The following is a 23,717-nucleotide window of genomic DNA, read 5'->3' as shown; positions in this document are numbered from 1 at the left end:
ATGATTCACAACTTTCAGTTACATAGGCTATTCCAAAAGTATAATTAGATGTGTTACACATCGTTAGAAAGCTTATACTGTCACCTATTGGATAGATTAATTGTAAATCAAGCCAGATTGTACTGCAAAGGGCGAGAACACTGAAAACAACGTGCGGTATTACGCAGTTATTTTGTGACACCTAGGTGTCACAAATGAGCGTATATCTCATAAACGGAATTGCCCAAGACCATATATTACCACTCAAAAGGGACATCTCTATGCGTAAATCCAATGGTATGGTAAGGCTGTACATTTCTCCCATATTTAGACCCAGATATTGACAGTAGAAATAGTATAAGTTTTTTTTTTCTTTGTTATTCAGTGAGCAGCATTTTCACTGGTGCATTGGCATATCTTAGGGCTATTGTTGGGTTCATCTTGTTTCTATGACAGAAAAGCGTCACACACCCAATATTTTTAAGCAAGAGCATATGAAAAATGTGTTCATATTTACTCATTGGAACTGCTCATTTGCGATGGATTGGTAACTTGGGGTTACCACTAATTTTGAGCCTTGTAATTAATGTTTATGATGTGATATGAGTGCTATGCATTGCATGAAGCAGGGTTGTACAACCAGTAAACTTTAAAAGTTAGCAATGAAGTGATTTGCTTATGAATACTAAATGTTCTTAGTCGATCAGCTAGCAAATACACAAGCATAGTTGTTAGAGTTACCTGTTTCACAAACAATTCATATTGAGTTTGACGATAAAATGCTATTCGTACAACTGGCCTACCACAAGAAGCACACCTCACTGAGGCAGCAATGTCAGTGGAGCCACTTGATCAGTTCTGAGAACTTCTGACCATTCTGACAGTGAAGCCACACTGTACGCGGCGACGCCACGTCCTCATAATCGGCTGTTTGTGGGCGTCACCTATTTTTTACGTGTTTATTAAATGTTGACAGGGTTTAATGTCATGTTTCATGTTACCATTATCCAGTTTGAATAAAAATTTAAAAAATATGAAAATGTAAGTTTGCATTTTGTATTTGAATTATTACGACAAACTAGGCTCCCTATTTAATTTCGTCGGCAGCATTGCATCTGTGAAATTTACACGGTAATGGCTATCGACATACCAGAGACACCAACAATTTCAGCGACTTTCCTCCATGCTGAATTCCTCTTGTTGGTGTCTCTGTAGGAGGGCAGCGCAGGATCATATAGAGACGGGTAACCCAACACTGCAATTACCAGTGAGTCTTCCATTTAGTTTGAATGTGGTATGACAGAATGTGGAACTAAAATAAGAAAAAAATGGGGACAATTTAGTTGATGGATCATTAGATCAAATCTAATTGGTTACCGCGGCATGGGGGTCAAAGTTGAACTTTCGCCATCTCCCCCGTGGCCTCGCCGTCTGCAATCCCAACATGCCTTTCAGGGGGCCACTGCCACCTCTCATTCAAAATGAATGGAGGCGGTGTCGCCGCACCACGGCGTACAAGTGTGGCTTCACCATGAGCCACTGAGGCTGTTCAATTATTTTCTATGTATTACGAAACGTTCAGCCCTCAGTCGCATTGCATTAACGTTAGCCAGTAGATATGCGATGGTATTCATTCATAAGCCTACCTTGCTCTGTGAATGAATAACTATTCCATCATAGAAGAGTTGATACAGATATTCTCCACATTAAAAAAAAGACAAAAAAATGTTTGTCTCCAGTTAATTCATTGCCATTTTTCAGTATTACTAGTTATACTGCCAGTTAAAAATTTACTGTGAAAATGTACTTGTCAGTAATCGCCCATTTCAGTTGTTTATAACTTAATCGTGTCGGATAATTTATGCTGGATTTTTATCACCATTACCGTAAATTACTGTAGCCTACGTGAAAACTTCCATGTAGCCTACTGTTGTAAGACGATGTACTGACCTGTGAATTAAGTTATTTTCATTGTTGTACAGCATCAAAATGGGATGCATTTATCTCATTTACAACAGACCATTCAATTTCAACCAAGATTAGGTTATTTTACATTAAATAAATGAAAAGTTTAATTAATTTATCCATAGCCTATTTATGCATTAAAAACAAACACAGAACTAAATAGTCTACTATACAGACCAATCTGGTGTGTGCTTATAAATCAATACATGTGACCAATTTCTTTTCCATCAATCATTTGGTAGACTGAATTCAAACACCGACTATAGCAGCAGTTAACAAAAATGTATTGACATTTATGATGCTTTTTCACTATATCCTAAGTGAAACTAACATGGATGACGTTTGACTGTACTTAAAAAAATCTGACTAGTCTATTGTTAAGTTTCAGTCTGACCATGAAGTTCATTGAATAACCATTTATAGACGTACATTTCACTCAAATACACACAAAATGTTACGGGGAACAAGCATGTCCCTATTTACAGCTTGTCACTAATATTCCTCCTTTCCAGTTAAAATAAGCAGTAATTTGATGCAAGATACTGTTCTAGTTTGCTTGGAAGTCCCAAAGTTGAAGTGTTCACTGTCAGAAATGGTTTTGAGTTTTCACATTTGACACCTGGTGGTGGTTTTTCAACCAACAAGCAGTTCCTGTGGAAATACAAAGACAATATATGCAAATTTGCCTCTGCCAGGACGATCTCTCGCAGCAGCAGCACCAAGTGAAACCCTAAACCACTGTATTTATAAATAGGAGAAAAACAGAGCTCTTCATCACGCCATAAGAATATGCCTGCATTTTAAAGATATACTCATTACAGACTTGAAAGTTGTCCCTATCTGAAAAGGTGGAACTGGTATATAAGAGATGATCCTAAATGGCAGTTTCCAAAAGATGGATCCTTTGATTTATGTGTAAAATGGGTTTGAGTCCCCTACGGTGTATCTAATATAAGTGATGTTTGTTTGTCAATTGCCTGTCGTTGAATGTTTCTTGCTGAATTTGGCTAGCTAAAAGAGTTATCAATCTGAAATTGCAAGACGGCATGGAGGGGAAAAAAACATAGATGGAAAAATGTTTTTAATTATTATTTTTATCCCGTTGTTAACTATATAAGTTGACCATCTCAGTACTGAGAAACATTTCTTTACGAGTTCATTTGACTCTGACGGTGAAGAGATGAAAAACAATGTGCATTTTGAATCTACGTGGTGAAACTAATAAATTAACAGTATAAGCAAGATGATAAAGGAGAGTTTGTACCCCCATGCTCAAATGATCAAGCAAGTTAAATGGTATGATGAAATAGTGGCAAAAGACAATGGAAAGGAAAACACGGCTGCTGGTATCGTGACTCTGAACTATGAAAGAGTATTGCAGCAAAATTCTGCCATCAATGCTCAGTGTAAAATGCATGAAAAGGGAGGTTTCCTTGTAGATTAAGTCTATGCAAAATGAATGGTGAAGAAAGGACCTTTCAAACCAATGCACAAGTTCTACCTGTACAACCTGTAAGCGCAGCGCCTGATACTCTGCCTCCAGACGAACTTTAAATTGACACTTCATCAGAGTAGTGGGGAGGATATTTAGACACCTTTTGATTACATAAATATTTTCCTATTATTTTTTTAGGGGCCTTTTCTCATCTGACACACAGTACCAAATGAACTTCAGCACTGGAACTTTTACTGGAAACAGGTGTTATCATAAGCATACATTTCATAATTTTATCTTCCGGGTGATAAAATTATGGGGTGGGTATGCACTTGCTCACCAGATAAATATATCTCTAGACAAGTATATGAATTTCTTACCCTCAAATATAAAGGATGGTTTTCTGCCTATGATTTGGAAAGTGCTACCACAGATCCAACAGACAAGACGGCTGGGTTGCACACCTTATTAGAAGAGCCTTTGGCACGGGCCTGGAAGATTGTGGTGTTCTCCAGGTTCAGGGAGAGGTCCAGGTCACAGGAGTGAATATCAAAGGTGTTGGCAGAGGAGCCAAAGGGCTGGAGGCAACACTCTGAGGGGTACATATGTAGACACACAGATATCACAGAATAACTTTCAATGTTCTCATCTGTGTTTGAGACAGAAGAGATGATGAATGTGGTTGGGGGAATATACCTGGGAAAAACTCAGTGAAGACTCCATGCAGCAGCTCTACCAACAAATGCCGGACTTTCTTCTCATTCTCAGACAGCTGGAAGCTCTCCACCACCCTTTGCATCTGCTCATTCACCTGTGCACAAACATATTTAGCTCTCTGCTGTGCTGAATGGCTGTCACTGACTCACTGAGCTCTCTAATCTTTAGCAAGATATTTGACACACTGACTGACAACCTCACCCATATTTAAATAACCTCAACAGCATGAATAGTGTTTCCCCTTCAATACATTCAGAGGGGCGGGCCAGACTGCCTACAGAGTTAACCACCCCACCCAAAAATATAAGAAATATAGTATAGCAGTGTCATTGTTTCAAAATGAATTTACTATGATTTAAACTTCAATAGAATATTTGTTAGTGTAAGTGCTCCGTTTTGTGATCAGTCTTCAGAAATGATCAGTGATTCAATACAATTGTGGGGTATGGACTCCCCACGGTTAGTAGAATGGTAACAGTGGGACTTGTTCTGTTGTCATTAAAACCACTGATAAAACAGAAGTCAATGCTACAGATGCAGCCAAACAAAACATCTGGAGTCTTCGTGGAACCTGGTTTAGCTTGCTACTAACCATGCCTTTACAAGCCAAGGAGAGTATCTAATTCATTACTAAAGTTAGTTCAGTAAGTTTGTTAAGTTTGTCAAATGACCTCAAAGTACAGCTAAGAGAATGCGGAGGCCTGCAGTCCCTCAAAGTAGAACATCTATCCAGACATGCTTACAATCAGGCCTGTTGGGTGGCTTATCTTGATAAAAAATTGTTCTGGGGGATGGATGATCCCCACAGACTGATATCAAATCCAGACCTCACAAGTGGCAACTATAGCACTGGCAGCCCCAGAGGGCGATACAGCATCAGCCAGAAAGAAAGCTGATCAACATGCACCAGCAACCCCAGCTGGTTGACTGGCTACCTGCAAGTACAACTGTCAAGCTGCCGATGATGTGTCTTCCTCTGACTTGTGTCTATTAGAGTCAGACTTGTGAACAGTGTGATAAGAAGCAGTGGTTAATCTCATGCACTTCAAAGAATACAAACTTCTTTGGGCTCTATCAACAGCAGGGTCTCCAAAGAGTGTTGCATGAGAGCATGATTCAACAACCCAAATTGGGGAAAAAATGAGGAAAAGCAAACAAAAATGTATTTTTACACCAGGAGTACACATCAGCAGGCCAGACCCCCAGTACTACATATTTTTTTGTCTAGGGCTACCAAGCTGTAATGCATCAATGCCCAACAAATTCTCTTGACCCAGGATTAACACGTATTATACATATAAGTGAGCTCCATAATGCTAAGTTTATGCTTAGGGTAGCACAGGATTATTTAAACTACGTACCTGGGCGGAGGGTAGGTTAGAGTGTGAAAAGGGTAGGGAGGTGCTGACTGCCCTGATTGAAGCTGTGAATGCTACCTACAATAGCATGAACAGCAATTCAACCTTTTTAAAGCAAAAACTTTGGAAAAATGGCTTCGGACAGCGGGGGTGAGGGAACAAGAGGATATGTAGAAGTAATAATAATATAAAATGTCTTTGTTTAAATGCTAGAAGTATTAAAAAACATACAATTTTATAACTTGAGGCTGCTATGAATAGTGGGGACTATGACATAGTTGGGATTACACAGACATGGCTTGGGGGAGGAGGATGGGGATGAATATAATATAGAGTGGTACACCAGATAGTGGATAGATCCAGTAAGAGAGATGGAGGTGTAGTTGTCTATGCAAAAGAAAATATTAATGTGTAGGTAATTCCAGAAACTGACCAACTCATGCCTAGTGAGGATATTTGGATTAGGCTCATAGGAGAACATGAAAAAGGCCTTACTATCAGTGTGTATTACCAGCCACCAACTTCAGACAGTAGTGTGAATTTACTGCTTGTTGGAAAAATAAATCAGGTTTGTCAGGAAGGTGAAACTGCTATTGATTGGGAATTGATTACAGGACAAGGAAAAAATGAGGAAGAGGTTTTAGATGAAATCACATTTTTTGGCACAGGTATGTCAGTCAGTCTACAAGAGGGAAATTAATTCTGGATCTGGTGCCGTGTTATGATCCTGACAGAATTTGTAGCATAGACATAATTGAGCCACTTGTGATCATTCTGCAGTTATTTTTGATATATTTTGGCAAATTAACAGAGTCTCCTCTAAGGCCAGAATTTTTTATTTGAGGCAAGCCTACTTTGAAAAGATGCAAGCAAACTTAAGTAATACAGACTAGGTGCAACGTCTTGACTGCAAGAATGATAAGTGGGGCTGGCTCAAAAGTGTTATTTGTGAGGCACAATGTAAATTTATTACAAACGTAAGGAAAAGTAAGTTGAAGAAGCAGTCGCCCCAGTGGATGAACAAAGCCATACATGAGAGTTTAAGGAAAAAAATTAACTGTAGAAGATATGAAAACAACAGCACCAAGAGTAATAAGACTAAATATTGTAATATGTGCGCTTAAAAAAGGTTAAATAAATACTATGGGGAAAATAAGAGGCTTTTTGAAAGGCAAATTGCCCAAGATGCAAAAACTAATCCTAAACATTTCTTTCAATACTTTTCAGTAGGACAAGTAAAATCAAGGAGGGTGTAACGTGGGTCAGGAATAAAGATGCAGTTAGGTGAGATCATCTTTAAACCACTTGCAGTCTTTAGAAATTGAAGAAATACCAGAGGATTGAAAGCAAGGTAAAATAATACAAATATATAAGAAAGGGGACTGTACAATTCCAAGAAACTACAGGTCTGTCAGTTTAACCTGAATCACATTTAAGATACTAGAATCTATCAATAGAGAAAAGTTAGAATTTTTTCTCGAAAATATTAACATTCTAATGGATAGCCAGCATAATTTTCACAAGGAAAGGTCATGACAAAACTTTAGGTATTCCCAGAAGAAGTGACAAAATGTTTTCACTGTAACAAGGCTTATGACGATATACACTTACATTTCCAAAAAGCATGATAAGGCACCACAACAGAAACAGATTAGCAAAAAGAAGACGGAAGGATGCACTTCAGAATGGGCTCAGAACTGGCTACAGGGTTGAACAAAAGGAGCAGTAGGAGGGATCTTATCTGAGCAGGGTACAATGTGAAGTGGAGTGCCACAAGGATCTGCTGTCACCACTACTCTTTCTCATTTATATCAATGACCTTGGCTGGGAAATTGAAAGTACATTCGTTAAATTTGCATACAAACTGTGAGGCCCAGTTAATAGTCTGGACTCTACTAAAGTGATCCAAGAAGATTTAAACAAAATCCAGAAGTGGGCAGAAACCTGTCAAATGAAATTCAATATCGCTAAATCCAAAGTACTACATGTGGGAAATTAAAACATGAGGCCGAATTACTTTATGGGAGGAACAAAATTGGAATGTGCTAAATTTGAAAAACACTAGTTTGGTTGATTAAAGGCTAACAGGATGCTGGGACATACAGCTAAAAGTACTGAGTATACATTCAATGACAGGGCCGGCCCGTGGCATAAACGCTCTATGCGGTTGTTTAGGGCCACAACCGTTAGGGGGGCCACACGGCCACGAGGGGGGGCCACACGTTCCATTGTTTATCTAAGGTAAATAACATTATTTTCGTAATTACGTTATGCATCCCCTATCGCGGAACGAGTCATATAAATTTAAAATGGAATGGCAGCAGATCATTTCATAACAATGTAATGTAAGAAGGATTTTACCAAGAGAAATCCCGCCCCCCCTCCCCGAACGCTGTTTAGGACAACCAAACTGATCCCTGGTATGAAAGATAAAAGCTATGAGGAAAGACTTAAAGTGACAATCTCAAAGATTTCAGTTTCGTTCTCTATGGCGGTGCCAATGGCAAGAAGCAGTAATTGCAGGTGTGTTTTTGGACCTCACTTCCCATAGATCCAACCGGATCCAACCAGTGTCGCCTGTGTGACGTCAGTCAGTTGGCACGCCAACTATAACACTTACTGAATAAAAAACGGTTGTTATAAAAGTAACGTTATGTACATACTCATTCGTTGTCTAACATTAGGCTAACTCAAGATGTCTTCACACTGCTGAGCCGGGTTAAAATGCCGTAGCAAACCTGGGGTAGAATTAGTGATGATCAATTTCTGCAAACGTTCTTTATCCACCTTTTGCCCGGTATGAACATCTTTACATGGCAGAGAAGAGGCCTTCGGGGGGATTCGCTGTGGCTCGTGCAATTATGTATCTTGTGCACAATAAGCAGTCTTTTTCGTGAATGATTGTTGTGTGGTATTTTTGAAACAACTGCCTTGCAAAATGTTAACCCTGGTGTTTCTGGTTTTGCTAGCTAAACTGTTCGAGAATAAAGCTGAGCTGGGTGTTAAATTAGCAAACAGAACAAGAAGAATAAAACAAAAACAAAGGAGATTTCATCAAAAAGGGCATAAAGGCTGAAGGAACATACGAGGAAGCGTAATAAAATAATAACAATGCTAATCCATACTGCCGTATTCTTTTATTTAGTTTTCTCCTGCATGATGTCTTCAGAAATCAGACCCGGCTCTGCTCCACATACCCCGGCTTTATTCTGATCATTATAATATATTGATGAACTTGATGGCAATGTAAATAACGGTAACGTTAAGGCCAGTTCAGATCAATGATTCGCCGACGAAACGGTTTTAGAATGTTGCAGAGAAAATTGCAGCGTTGTGAACTGGCTAGTAGCAGAGCCGTTGCCTGCCCTGAGGTTTTAAAAGACCGTCCTTGTCAAATCGCCAAGTGCAGATTTAGAACGTTTACAATCAGACGTCTTGGAATTTTGCAAGTTGCACCCAGTCTCGTTGCAAATCATTGATCTGAACTGGCCTTAAGTTAGCTACACTGCAACGTTGCAACAAGGTAGCATTGCATTCGAGACGGTTTGTGAGGTCGGTACCGGTCGGTAGCGTTAGCTAGCGTTTTTTTCTAATTGTTAGCCAACATTAGATTGTGTTAATTACATTAGCTAGCTAGCTAACGCAACGTTACCTGATATGAGAGATGGATACTGTGCGCAACGTTGTCTAAACTAATGTTGTCTTTCTTGACATGGTCTGGTAGCTAGCGTTTGCCTTGCAAATAGCTATGTAATTTAGTAAAGTTACATTGTCATTAAACGTAATACGAAATCTACATCAACAAATAATATGATCTCTCATGTCACACAAAAACTTTTTAGGGTTCCATAACTCCCCCAACCCCCCCTTTCTCTGTTATTGTAACGCATGCAGACACCGGAAAAAACAGTACGCCGCTCACACACAAGTGAGTTGAAGAGCGAGCCTGTTACGTTAGTTCCGCCTACCCTCTCTGGCGGACCAACCACTGACAGGCGATAAAAAACGCGTCACTAACTGTGTGCCGCTTGTGATTTTTTCCTGGGAATGTCGCCACAGACATCAAGTTTTTTAATCATGAATTATGATAATAATAATTAATAGTATAAATTAATATAAAAATAGGCTCAATCACCATTGTGTTACCCAATGCAGCGATAGATAGTGACTTAAAAGACATTTATTTTAATGAAAATCTTTGAGATTATTACTTTAAGAGGCTTAATTTCTTCAAGCTTAGTAAAAGGAGACTTACGTGTGATCTTATTGAGGCTTTTAAATTCATAAAGGGGAGCTACAAAGTGAACTACAACAGATTCTTCAGGTTGAGTTCTGTTAGTAGAACGAGGGAACATAAATGAAAATTAGTAATAGGTAAATTTCTCACAGACATTAGGAAGCATTTTTTCATGTTATGTTAAGACTTCACAAACAGAACTACAGAGGCTACATTGCAAGATGGAAACCACTAGTTAGTTGAAAAAAACTGGATGGTAAGGTTACAGTTTGCTAAGAAATACCTAAAAAGCAATAGGTAGAGCAAAGTATAGAAACCAAAAGCTACTGCCCAAGATCCTAAGCACCCCCCTCATCTGTGAAACATGGTGGTGGGGGTGTTTTGGTTTGGGCATGTATGACTGCCACAGGTACTGGCTCACTTGTCTTAACTGATGATGTAACCACTCATAGCAGCAGAAGAATTAATCCTGAAGTGTACAGAAGAATTTTATCGGCACAAGTTCAAGCAAATGTCTCCAAACTTCATCCTACAGCAAGACCATGATCACAAACATGATGCCTGGAAATAGGGAGTTTTGTATTAAAAGTGCTATAATTTCTACATGGTGAAAACAAACTGTATAAAATGCATTTAAATACAAGCTGAGAAGTGGTTAAAGTGCAATCTAATCTAAATCTAAAATTGTGGAGTACAGAGCCAAATCAAGCAAAAAATGTCTTTGTCTATTATGGAGCTCACTGTATATGGTGAGATCACTAGTGATTTCTGTTGGGTGACTTCCAATTTGTTCTCCATTGATTAGATAAGCAGCCAAAGTTCTTGACAAATAGCGTTCAAATTCCTCTTGTCAAATTATACAATTACAACAGGCTGTACAATTATTATTAGCTGCAACCACAGCTCTATAGCTGTCGGTCCGTCGGTCCACAAAAGTGTCCCACCCCGTAGCGGCCACAGTTTTCACCCCAGGAGGCTGAAATTTGGAATGGAGGTTGGTCATGACTAAAGGTAGTGCTGAGTAACTTTCAGGCCAATTGACCAAGAGGGGGGCGTGGCGATGGGCGTGGCCTATCACAAAAAGGCGCATAACTCCCGAATGGATTCACAGATTTGCACAAGATTTTGTGGAAATGTTGGTCATGAGCCAAAGAAGAGGTCATGTGTTTGTATGAGGGTGTGTGCGTGGATGCATGCACACATGGATGCATGCGCATGTGCGGTCGCAGCTATTGCGGGTTTTTACAAAATCGTACAAGTCACTGGAAACAGGGCAACATATTTTGGTGCAGACATGCACATGAATATATTCCAGTATACCTAGGCTACCAAAAATTGGGCTGGGCTACTATATTTGGCAACTTAGTAGCCCAGAGGACTACAACATGGATTAATGGTTTGTTCATACTTTTATACTCCTGTACAAATCACTGTTACCAATTTACCAGAGACAATTACTGTAAATTTGTCCCTCCCCTTTTGTGTCAAGAATGTCATCTTCACTTACAAAACGTCATCATCACTTACTAAAATAATCTCTTCTCACTGCCACCTATACTTAGCCAGATCCTACCAATTTCTATTCTGTACCAAGCACATTGTCCAAACTTGTAGTTTGACAATAATCTTACAACATTATACATTTTATGAGAACAATTCATTAGCAGGAGCATTGTCTCTTCCCACAAAACATGACATTTCACTCAGTTACTCATCTTCCTTGATGCATCTTACTCAAAAGACACCCCAAAAACCCAGATACATCTGCCACTATGTATTACACTGTTGTTTAGACTTCTTAAATTTGCATCAAGTGTAATTTCTTACACAAAGCCTTGACCAAAAAAATGTACACTTGCGGGTAATACTTCCATAATTACCTGCACCTTTTCATTCTTAGGGGGATGTATACCAGTCAGTTTTGTTAAATGTAGAACCAGAAGTGAAATTCTTGATAACTTTGGTTATCTTTGGTAATCAAAAACCTGATCTGGGAGTATAGTTCGAGTGATGTAGACAGGTGACTCAAATTCACTACCAATGAGCAACAACATTTGTATCACCAACCTCTTAGTAAATCCATATAAAACTAATGTGAAATTTACAGTCTGGAAAGAAAAAAAGTGAAAATACACCATAATCATTCCATCAGTATGTTTCCATCTTTACTGCAGAAGTGAACCTAAGGTAATTTCTTTTTAGATGATTAACCTTATAAAACTTTATAAAAATGTATGATGTGCTTGTATTACAGTTCCCATGAAGAATTTCAGGCATTTCATTGACATCATCAGGCAATAGCCGCACTTCAATTTACTAAACATTCTGCCCTCAACTTCATTCAGCAGGATGCAACACAGCACAAAAAGAACATGCTCATTAATCGAGAAGGAGAGAAAGGGGAGAGAGCCATTATTTGAATTGGACAACTCAATGCACTCAAAAATGAGTAAAAAGCTATAAACAATGGAGAAGCCTGTTGCGGTTTAGTACGCTCCACAATGCGGCACCTTCAAATTGTACCTCATCATCATGGCCAGAGATGACTAACTGATTTGACTTGACTAATTTGAATAAGGTCAAATTTAATTATGCTATCAGAATTTAATCAGGATTGATGCTGTAGCATTTCATATTTTACCCCCCACTTCAAATGCATCCACAGTACACTTAGGCTACATTTTACAAGCAACATTACTGTGGGAACACAAAAACTCAATAACTTTGAGACAATTACACTGCATACATTTAGTAAGTTCACAAAGAACACTGTGGAGTTTCTGGGGGTTTGTTGGACCCACAACTGCACCTGCCTCAGTAGATGCATTGCCTGACTTGGTTAGGGACTTCATAGCAAAGAATATACAGAATTAAATATACAGAAAAGGCTGAAGCTGGTTAGACACCAGATGACTGGATTAGTAGGGTCTGGCAATTCATCAGGAATTTAAAGCACTGGAAAGGAGTAAAACATACAGACGCTGCTTGGCACAGTTCCTGGGACAGATGCTCAACACTCAGATGCAAGTTCCTGGGATATTGCTTCTTTTTGGGGATGTATTTGAACTCCTTCTTCTCTCTGGGCTTAACACGAAGTTTCTGTCCCTCTAGGATATGCTGAGGTTGAGAGAATGCTGACTCCATTCCCTCTGTCTCACAAAACTCGACAATGGCATACACACCCTGGAAGGGACACGCATTAAATGTACACACCCTACAAAGGGGACTCTTATTGTACAGATGAAGCCTGAACAATTCAACATGCCAACTTGTAGAATGACTTCCTTTTCAGCCCTTGTGACAAAGAATGCCAAAGTGGTGACAGGAACAGATGTTCAGTTTAATGAAAGTATTCCTACAAAATTGGTAACGTCATGTAACGCCACCAGTTTTAATAAAAAAACATTTTAACTGGACATCAGAAACAAACTTAACTGTACGATTACATTACATGGCCAAAAGTATGTGAACACCTAACATTGGTCCACCCTTGGCTGCTATAGCAACCTCCACTCTTCTGGCAAGGCTTTATAGTAGATTTGCTTCCATTCAGCCATAAGAGAATTAGTGACATCAGGCACTCATTTGGCAATTTGGCCTGGTTTGTAGTCGTCTTTCCAATTGAGGTCAGGGCTCTGGGCAGGGCAGTCAAGTTCTTCCACACAGTTATTGATAATACCATTTCTATATGGACCACGCTGTGTCCCTAAGGGCATTGTCATGCTGAAACAGGCAAGGGCTGACGAGGAAGCACCAAATCATCTAGAATGTGATTGTATGGTGTAGCATTAAGATTTGCCTTCACTGGAAATAAGGGGCCTAGCCCAAACCATAAAAAATAGCCCCAGACCAAGGGGAGTCCAGATACTTTCGGCCATACAGTATACATTACATAACATATCCTATGTCTTTGAAAACCAACCTTTTTCTTGTCCATAATGACTTCAGCTACAGGTCCAAACTGCTGGAAGTAGTCCACCAACTGCAACTGGGATGTCTGACGTGCAAACCCAGTGACAAACAGGCTGTTCTCTGCCTGTGCCTTACGGGTTGCCCGCACACTACTCAGCTTCTGATGCTTTCGACCTTTCAAATGATCATCCAGACTGGCTTCTGCACAGGTGCAACACAAATAAGAACAAAGCTATGATACATGCTAATGTCATAACTGCCAACATCCAATGTCCCTGTGTAGCCCTAAGGAGCTATGTGACTGCATATTTTACTAAATGCAATAGTTTTTGTGTGGGATGAAAGATATTTTAGATATGGAAGTTTGTAACAACCAGATGGTTTTAACACGGTTGGTGAAGGGGAAGGGTTTGTGGTTTATAGCAAGAAAATAAACATTTTACAAAACTTGTGATGTACTTGTAATGACCTGTGATGTAAAATGAGTATGCTTTATGTGCATAGTATGTTTGAGTGTGAGAAGTGCCCAGAAATGCACTGCATGGGCAGAAACTTCTGAGAACGCAATGAGGTTTCGCAACAGTAGAGACAATCCAGGATACCATTATAGCCACCATCTGGTAACACCCTTATATCCACCAAGAATATATTAGCAACCACCTTGCAAACTCCTAGTAACCATCCAGTAAAAACCCAGCAACCACCTAGTAACAACCAAGCAATCAGCTGACAACAGCAGAGTGTAGTCATCTGAGCAACCATTCGTATGGAGTAATTACAAGGAATAATTTCTGATCATGACAGCAGCACCACCTACAACTGAACTAAAATATTATAAATGAGTATGCTATCTACTTGGTTATGCGGCAAATTCAAAATCAAAGCACATCACCAAGAATGACCTACCACATTGAAGAAATGTGCAAGAAAATACAGAACAAAAGAGCATCCCATATTAGGCCTAATTCAATAAGGAATGGAACCTTTTACTCTTCATTAAGTGATGATTCCATATTATAAGTGATGGTTGGAAGCCCTAAAAGAGTGGGCAAATTACTCTTGGTACATAAACAAATCCTAGAAAAGTACAGTTCTTGAAGAAACCTGCATTAGGCTGGTATTTAAAGGGATACTTCACTTTGTTACAACACAAATAATTTTGTGGAACTCACCTCATTGTATTTACCAAATATTCAAAAAACCTTGGACCTTATGATGTTAATACTCTTTTTTATGGACCAATTATCCTCCGTAGTTAGTCTGTGTTTTAAAATAAATTTTGGCGAGGTCACAAAAATGAATAGGAGTGAATGGGAACTGAAAATCTGAGAGAAGCGGTGCTACCGTTAACAGAAAACAAGGACATCTGACATTGCTAGTATTCATGCTATGTAAATACAACGGGATAAGCTCCACAAAATTACTTGTGTTGTAACAAAGTGAAATATCCCTTTAAGGTACATTATTAGCTTCAGCAGCAGGCCATTATGCAGTGTGATTGCGACATGTAAGAAGAGACTATTTGTAGGCAGTTACCAAGTGTTCGCTAGGTTGTTACTAGGTCATTGCTAGGGTGTAGGCTAGTAGCTGGTTTCTTGGATGTTAAGATGGTCACTAGAATCTTCTAGGTGGTTGCTAGGGTGTTACTATATGGTTATTCAATTAAATTTTATTTGTATAGCGCTTTTTACAGAGAACTGACACGAAGACACTTTATAAAGTAGCAAGGCAAGAGACAGAGCAAAAAGAGCAAACACAGCACACAACAGGCCTGAACCCCCAAATAGCAAGTACAGTGGGCTCCAGAATTGTTGGCACCCTTAATAAAAATGAAGAAAAAAGGCTGCATATAATAAATGACACAGATAATAATATATATGTTATGTTCAAACATATGGGAAAACTGTAGGCCAGTGGTGTCAAACTCGTTGCCATGGAGGGCCGTGTGTATGCAGGTTTTCATTCCAGCCTCAGATCTTGATTATATAATTAGTTAAATTATTTGCTGAATTAGGGATGCAGGTTTGTGCACAATGGTGACCCGACGTCTATGGTGACCCGCATTGTCTAAATAAAAATGTTCTTATATTCTGTGCTTCAATGCAGTTAAACGCATATGGCTGAATGAGTAATTGGACTCAATTAAGGCAGCATTAATTGGTTGGAATGAAAACCTGCATACACACGGCCCTCCATGGCAACGAGTTTGACACCACTGCTGTAGGCTATACTTTTATTTCAATACATTTACTCTCATGCTTTAATGTTTTTTTTATTAAGTAATCTAATTTTTTCTGAAAACCATAGGTGCCATAATTATTGGCACCCCTAACAATTATTGTAAGTAAAATCAAACAAAATGAAATTGCAAGTTTATGGTGTCCCCATGGACAGAGAGGAAGATGGTGAGGGAGGCCATTAATAACCCAAGGATCACTGTTTAAGAATTGCAGAGATTGGTTTGTTTCTTGCGGTCAACAAGTCTAAAAAAAACATAAAATGGCACCTCCATACCAACTAGGCCTAACTCTTTGGAAGGGTGGCACGAAGACAGCCCTTTCCGAGCACAATAAACAAAACCAAGAATCTGGAGCTTGCCAAACCTCATTGGAATTATGACTGGAAGAGAGAGCTATTGTCAGATGAGACCAAAATTGAACGTTTTGGCCATACACGCCATCAACATGTTTGGTGGAAAAAGAGGAATGCATACAGGAGAAGCACCTCATACCTACGGTCAAATATGGAGGGTCATTGATATTTTGGAGATGTTTTGCTGGCACTGGTCCTGGGGCACTATTTTAGATCAATGGCACAATGAATTCAACAAAGTACCAGGAAATTCTGGCAGAAAATTTAGTTGTCTCTGCTAAGAAGCTAAGACTTAGTAGATTTTCCAGCAGGACAATGACTCCAAGCATACATCAAAATCTAAACAGAAATGCTTACGTGAAACCAACATCCATGTTTTCCAATGGCCATCTCAGTCTCCAGACTTAAACTCCATCAAAAACCTGTGGTCTGAATTGAAGAGGGGGGGTCCATAAGCGCAAACCCAAAGATATCAATGATTCCAAAAAGTTCTAGCCTACATGGAGCAATGGTCAAAAATCCCTCCAAATGTGTTCTCTAACCTTTTCACAAATTATAGGAAAAGACTCATGGCTGTCGTCTTTTCCAGGGGTGTTTTCGCAAAGTATTAAACCAGGAGTGCCAATAACTGTGGAACTTGTTTTTTGGGGAAATTTTTATTTATTTAAATAATTTAAGACTTTGGTTGATTCCAATGAATCATTAATCAAGCACACTCGTTTACACATGTTGGAAAATAAAGCTTATGTCAATAACTGTATGTTTTAGTTTAGCAATTTTTTTTTAGCATTTTTTGTGCATATTTATCAAGGGTGCCAATAATTCTTGAGCCCACTGTACATAAGGTAAAAAACTCCCAGCGGGGAGAAAACCCTCAAACGGCAGCGAGAAAAATCTCCACAGTGGGAAGAAATCTCGAGAGGAACCCGGCTATAGAGGGGGAGCCCATCCTCCACTGGCCAACCTGGTGTAAAGTAGCAGACAGCAAATAAAATGGGTTGAGCAGGTTACAGCTGAGGGGAAAGCTAACAGGAACAATAGAAGGTAACAAGGATGGTTGTTAGAATCTTCTCGGTGGTTGCTCGGGTGTAACTAGATCTTTCCTAAGGTGTTACTAGGTGGCTAAAAGAATCTTCTAAGCGGTTGTTAGGGCGTACTAGGTGGTTGCCAGGTGGTTGCTAGGGTGTGATTACGTGGTCACTAGGGTGGCTGCAAGGATCTTCTAGGTGGTTGCTAGGGTGTTACTTGATTGTTGCTACGCTGGTACTAGGTAGTTTCCAGGGTCTTGCTAGGTGGTTGCTAGCATAAGGTGGTTATTAAAGGTTTGCAAGGTGGTTGCTAGGATTTTCTAGATTGTCACTAGGATCTTACTAGGTTGTTGCCAATGTCTTCCTAAGTGGCTGCTAGAGTATACTAGGTGGTTGCTAAGATGTTAATAAGCGGTTGCTAGTGTGCATTAGCTGGTGGCTACGGTCTTAATAGGTGGTTGGTAAGTTTCATATCAGGCAATTAAGAAAGGTGAGTTGAAGTTCTATTTGAAAAATGCATGGAATTTTGTGCAATGAACGTATATGAAGTTGCTCCACTTCATTCTGCCATCATTATGGCTGGGTGCTTGTCAAGGAAGTTGTGGCTGTCACCAATTCCGGGATTTTTGCCTTTTTTGGCAGTTGTATTACTCCCAGTTATAAATTCTTTATGATTTTCTTGGCAGTTTTGGAGGGCAACTCAACTTTAAAGGGATAGCTCACATTATTTAGAACCAAGTCTTTTGAGTTAATAACCAAAATTATGTCTTAAATTAGGGACTTGTACCTGGAACCAAACTGCATTTACACCTGATAGTCAGATGCATCTCCAGTTAGCTGGATTTTGCTACTTTGCATGTAAAATGCAAAAACCTGACAACCCACTTCCTTTTTGTTCCACCTCTGAAAGCAAAGATGGTAGCCACGTCCAAAATAGCAAGTTTGTACGCCATTTTCCAGTCTCTTAAAGTTGAGGGAAGAAGCCAGATTTGGCAGACAATATACAAGAAGTCGAGGGCACAGATCCAGATTCCGTGGTTGTGGTAAGGCAAGCATGGAAATTACTAGCCTATGTTCTACTTATTTTTTATTTTTCAGCGTTTCATTTATAGCCAACATATAGCATGCTTGGTTTGACTTAATGAGTAAAAACATTCTTTTGGGTAGCTCTGAATGCAATACATTTATGTTTATATATTTTGTATTTCGTAGGCTAGGTTAAAATAAAAATGAAACATATGCCGCACCAAGCATAGAAAAGCTGTATTAAGGAGGCAGAACCTTTGACAGGTATCTTGTAATCAAAAAAAAAAAAAAAAACATTATTTTAGTTAGTGTTGAATCACCTTGGGACCTTTAGTGTAAAATACAGACTTTGAAATGTCCAACGTTCCAAAGACACAGCATTCTATTGGCTAGCGAGGGCACTGGTGTGATATATTGGGGATATTCATGGTAGCTTTTGAAGCAGCAAGTATGACATTGTAACTATCGTCTTGCTTGCTCTTACAAATTTCCACTGTATTTATTGACTCAAACTGATCTGTGGTCATTTAGAACGATGATTGAAATTTTACAGGTGCTGCTCCATAGACAGACACGTATGGAGAAATAATACACGTCCCAGCCAATTAGAATTGAGTATTCAGCCAAGCTGCTGTGTATTGGCTTTGTGGGCATGCAACATTTGAAAATAAAATTATTCATGTCATATCCAACACTGACTGTGTTTATTCACACAATAAACTAAGCATTAAAATATTATTATGATAGGTGCCATCTGGTTAAGATGAGTTCTAAAGATAGATTCTTCCCCATGCTAGAAATTGCTTTGGAATCAAGCACATTGTGATCCCTCAATCTGTTAAATAATTGAAAATCACCATCCCTAGTCTAAACCTTGTAAAAACACTGTATGTGCAAACTTTAAGAACATATCGCCTGGGGCGATATAGCTCAGGAGGTAAGACCGATTGTCTGGCAGTCGGAGGGTTGCCGGTTCAAACCCCGCCCTGGGCATGTCGAAGTGTCCTTGAGCAAGACACCTAACCCCTAACCTCTAACTGCTCTGGCGAATGAGAGGCATCAATTGTAAAGCGCTATATAAATGCAGTCCATTTACCATTTAAATGATTTTATGGAGTTGTTATATGTGGAATGAAGCTGGCTTATCATGGTTTCACATTGAATATGCTTATGTATTTTTTAAAAGTATCCAATGGTTTCCACCAGCATCATGTCCTTTGCCACTGGATGTGCAATAAATAAAATCTGTGGTGACGAAGACATCAGCTCTCATTGCTATAATGATTGCCAAGGATTATAATGGTGTTGCCAATTAGCATTGGGGAAGGAAATGGCTATTGAGAACTGATGGCCTACATCAATCCAGGTGTATATGGTCCCCTCTCTAGAGCCATCATGCCTTGAGAAAAGGCACACTGTATGCACCGAGTCTGTCCACTGCACTTTGAAAACAAGAAAAAGAGCTTTGACAAAGGATGCCTGGACCTCAATTAACTTGGAGCCAGTACGTCCCTTCACATGCAAATAGGTTACCGCTCCTCAACAAAAACCCTGTTTCATCAGACTTTTCAGGAATTTTTAAGTTTGATTACGCTTTGCCAAAAAACCAAGGGCAGGTCATAAGACAAATGATGTACATGTTCTTGTGTATTTAGACAACCAATTGAGTTATCTGCTGCCATGTTCGTTTGCTTTTGTGAATGTTTTGTTTATTAATGTGGACTTTTTTTTCCCACATCACAGACGGAGTGTAGCACAGTGGGTAAGGAACTGAGCTTGTAACCAAAAGGTCGCAGGTTCGATTCCCAGGTAGGACACTGCCGTTGTACCCTTGAGCAAGGTACTTAACCGGCATTGCTTCAGTATATCCAGCTGTATAAATGGATACAATGTAAAAAGTTGTGTAAGTCGCTCTGGATAAGCGCGTCTGCTAAATGCCTGTAATGTAATGTAATGTAACATCAAAATGTAAAAACTAAACAAAAATTAGCACTATTTATATTAGGCAGTGTGCTTGTATTAAATATGCATAATTGTTCCAGCATGGCCAATCTCTAAGATAGATACTGCCCATTTTTATAAAAGAAAAAAAATTGCACAGTTTGTGCTTGTTTTTATGGTTAATAGCTGATATTTGTTGTTTTAAGTTATTTCACTGGTCAGGATCATAGGGAAGCCTATCCCTGCATGCAGTGGGGGAGATGGAGGGATACACCTTGAACAGGGTGCCAATCCAATTGGAGGGCCCACATGCAATTCACTCACACATCCATACCTATGACAATTTAGAGTGTCCAATTAGCCAACTGCAACTTTGGACTGTGGGACCTATCAAGCTAGCCTACTTAATAAAGAGCACGAACAGGCTAGGTTTTTTAGGTTCCAGCCCACTAAATATGCATGAGGACAGTAATGACCACAAGTGCATTATTTGCACAGAAACTGACAACAGTTAGGCTCCATTAAATGATAAATTATCCTGCAGCACGTATAAATATTTTCATTTGTTGTGGCCATGGATAAAAATACATTAATGATGTCACAAATATTTAGTTAAATTCTGTAAATCCAATGAATTTTCTTTGTAAGGTTACTGCGTTCACAAGGTTTTTGTTGTTGTTGTTGTTGTTTTTTTAAGGGACGCAGGTCCGTGGCACGGTTAAGTATACTCAATTCCAAGACCTCGTGATGGCAACTAGCTACTAATACTAACATCTGTTGTACACAAAACGTGCTAACGTTGTATTGTATGTAGTAAATTATTATTCGGTTTCGAACTTAACCAAAGCCCTAAACCGCACAACATCCGTACTCTCCATACTGCGACGAAAAGTGAGCATGTATTCATAACATGCGTATCTATTTCTGACCAAATTTGGTTTAAGAGGGTAAATAATCCACCTAAACATGAAACTTACCTAAAAACAGCCTGTTAAAATTATGGGATTACAATTGTGATTTGAACGAAAACCAGCACATGCAGGACTAGTCCCCAGGAGTTTGAGATATACTCACTCATGAAGCTAACGGAGCACACAGTACATCCTAACGTAATGTGTATCCAAGTATGCGGCCTCGAACACAACCTATAGCTGACATAACTTAGCCAGATTTCACAAAACTCTCAAGAACGTGAACTATCCCTTTTAAGGCAACAGAAAGCGTTATATTTACGGGATGTCAAAAGAAAACAATCGTTAGCTACTAGCCACTAACACGTTTCAAAGCACTGGGACGTCATATTGTTAGCTACCTATAGCTAGAGAAGGCAATACGTTTTCTGTCATTACTTTCGTATATATTCGGATTTATCAACTAGACTATTATTCAAAGCACTTTAACATCTGTTGTCATTAACGCTGTCTGAGCATGTGTTAGCTAGCTCGGTAAACAAATGGCATAGGTAATCCTAGGCAGCGAAACTTACTGTTGGGTACATGAGTATCACAAAGCTTGCAGTGGAATCCCCCTTTCAAAACCGACTGAATGTCACTGTTGAACTCCATGTTTGAGGTATGTATTCCTAAGAAATATGAATTGTTTGTTAGTCGGACAGCTACTTCTAAAAGTTACTCGTCGGAAAAAGTTGAATCTCCCTCCGAAATAATCTTCTTCTTCTTCTTCTACTTCTTCTTCGTCTTCTTCTTCTACTTCTTCTTCTTCTTCTTCTTGGCTTCTTCTTCTTCTTCTTCTACTTCTTCTTCTTCTTCTTCTTCTTGGCTGCTGGAAAACCAGCATTGGTGCATTACCGCTACCTACTGGGCTGGAGTGTGACCCAAAGACAGCTGTGACATTATGATAAATAAAAATAAAATAATAATAATAATTATTATTATTGTTATTAGTATTATTATAAATAAATAAATAAATAAAATTATATTACAGTAGAATATAATAAATATACCCAAACTCAACTAAACCAGAAATCAGTATCTTAACAGAAAAGCAACTACACTATAAAATAAATAACTAATTCTACACCCTGCTAACTAGTCCTGTTTCCCAAAGGAAGCTAAACAGATGTCTGAACACCACATTTCCCAAAAGCATCTTTAACAGTGCTCCCAGTTTTTTTTTCTTCTCAGGTGCATACACGGCCACCTACTGTGCTGGAGTGGTTAAAAGTGGTTAAAAGATTCTGCCTAATCCTAGCAAGCAGGCCTATACCTAACCTAAGCTTAAATTCCATGTTAGCTATGCAGGTTCTCTTAACTTTCTGCCGTAAACATACCAACTAGAACACGAAAATATGAGATAGGCTAAAATAAATAATAATTTAAAAAAAGCATGTCTTTGTCTGTGTTGTAGGGGTGAAAAAAACTTTACCTCAGAAAAATAAGTCTTTTTTCTTTCTAATATAATGCACATAGTTTATATCAATATTTGAGTAGAAGTATTTTATTTTAGCTGTCAATGGGAGTATCCATAGGAAACCCATGCGGATACGGGGAGAGCATGCAAACTCCACACAGAAAGGTCCCAAGCCGAGATTTGAATCCACAACCTTCTTGCTGTGAGGCAACAGTGCTAACCAATGCAATACCGTGCCACCCTAGGTAACATTATTATGAGTAATATTAATTGTAATAATATCAGTATAATTAAAACAGCAATGGCGGTGGATTCATGTAATCCTAGGTCAAGGTTTAATACTCGACGTATTCTGATACAGCGGTTCTTGTGCAGGCATCAGTTCAACCCTTTTCAGCATCGATGAGTCAATCAGTGTCAGACTCATTCATGCGTGGGTGTGCACGTTTAAGCACGTGCACGCATTGTGACATAAAACCATGCAGACAAAATTGGAATGAAATAAATCCAAGGGACCAGCTTTCGGTTCTCAACCTCAGCACTGGATGTAGTGTCGCCCTCTGCTGATATCTATGATTTTTGCACAAAAAGCAAGTTTCCCCATTGGACTCCATTCATTTTAGGCAGCAAAAACTAAATATTTCCACTCAAATATTGATGTTTATGCCATGCATAATATTTTGAAGAAAAATCCCTTATTTTTTATCACTAATCATTTTTCTGAGGTAAAATATTTTTTTTCCTACCACAGACAAATATATGAATTTTTTATTTATTTATTTTAGCCAATGTCTGCACTATCCTCGTTGTAGCCTACACGTGATTTAGGAGCACAACTGAGCATATCTGTTGAGCGAAAAAATTGTACTTCCTGGTTCTGATGCGCTCCCATTGAGATGAGAGAAGGGTGTGGTTCTTTTTGCCTAGGTTGGCTGATGGAGTGCATTCCTGTCTAGTTATATTATGCATGTCTATGTGCGCTCCCCCCATAGGTTTCTATTGGCATCGCTGTCTCAAGACATTATATACTCTAAGAATAAATCTTATATCTTCTTGCCTTGACAGTAATTAGTTAGATGTGAAGACATTTTAGAGCTTACTGTTCAAAATAATTTAATTTGGCCAGGGTAAATTCATAGTTCTGAATGGACTTCAAT

The 23,717-nt window shown here is 39.0% G+C and overlaps 1 protein-coding gene across 1 annotated transcript in view; it reads right to left on the bottom strand.

Annotated features, from left to right (window-relative positions):
* tut1 (terminal uridylyl transferase 1, U6 snRNA-specific) overlaps window positions 1-21,914 on the bottom strand; it is a 34,839-nt gene extending 12,925 nt beyond the window's left edge. Inside the window, exons 1-5 of the mRNA XM_035405194.1 lie at window positions 21,677-21,914; window positions 13,614-13,804; window positions 12,668-12,874; window positions 4,076-4,190; window positions 3,844-3,971 (exon numbers count right to left, since the gene is read on the bottom strand). Coding sequence (XP_035261085.1) covers window positions 3,844-3,971; window positions 4,076-4,190; window positions 12,668-12,874; window positions 13,614-13,804; window positions 21,677-21,755 — 720 coding nt within the window. The 5' untranslated portion in view covers window positions 21,756-21,914. The remainder of the gene's footprint in view (window positions 1-3,843; window positions 3,972-4,075; window positions 4,191-12,667; window positions 12,875-13,613; window positions 13,805-21,676) is intronic.
* Between the last annotated feature and the right edge of the window lie 1,803 nt (window positions 21,915-23,717).

This window comes from Anguilla anguilla, chromosome 2 (assembly GCF_013347855.1).
Source record: "Anguilla anguilla isolate fAngAng1 chromosome 2, fAngAng1.pri, whole genome shotgun sequence".
Classification (NCBI taxonomy): domain Eukaryota; kingdom Metazoa; phylum Chordata; class Actinopteri; order Anguilliformes; family Anguillidae; genus Anguilla; species Anguilla anguilla.
The sequence above is the reverse complement of the archived record's forward strand: the minus strand, read 5'-3'. Positions and strand labels throughout refer to the sequence as shown.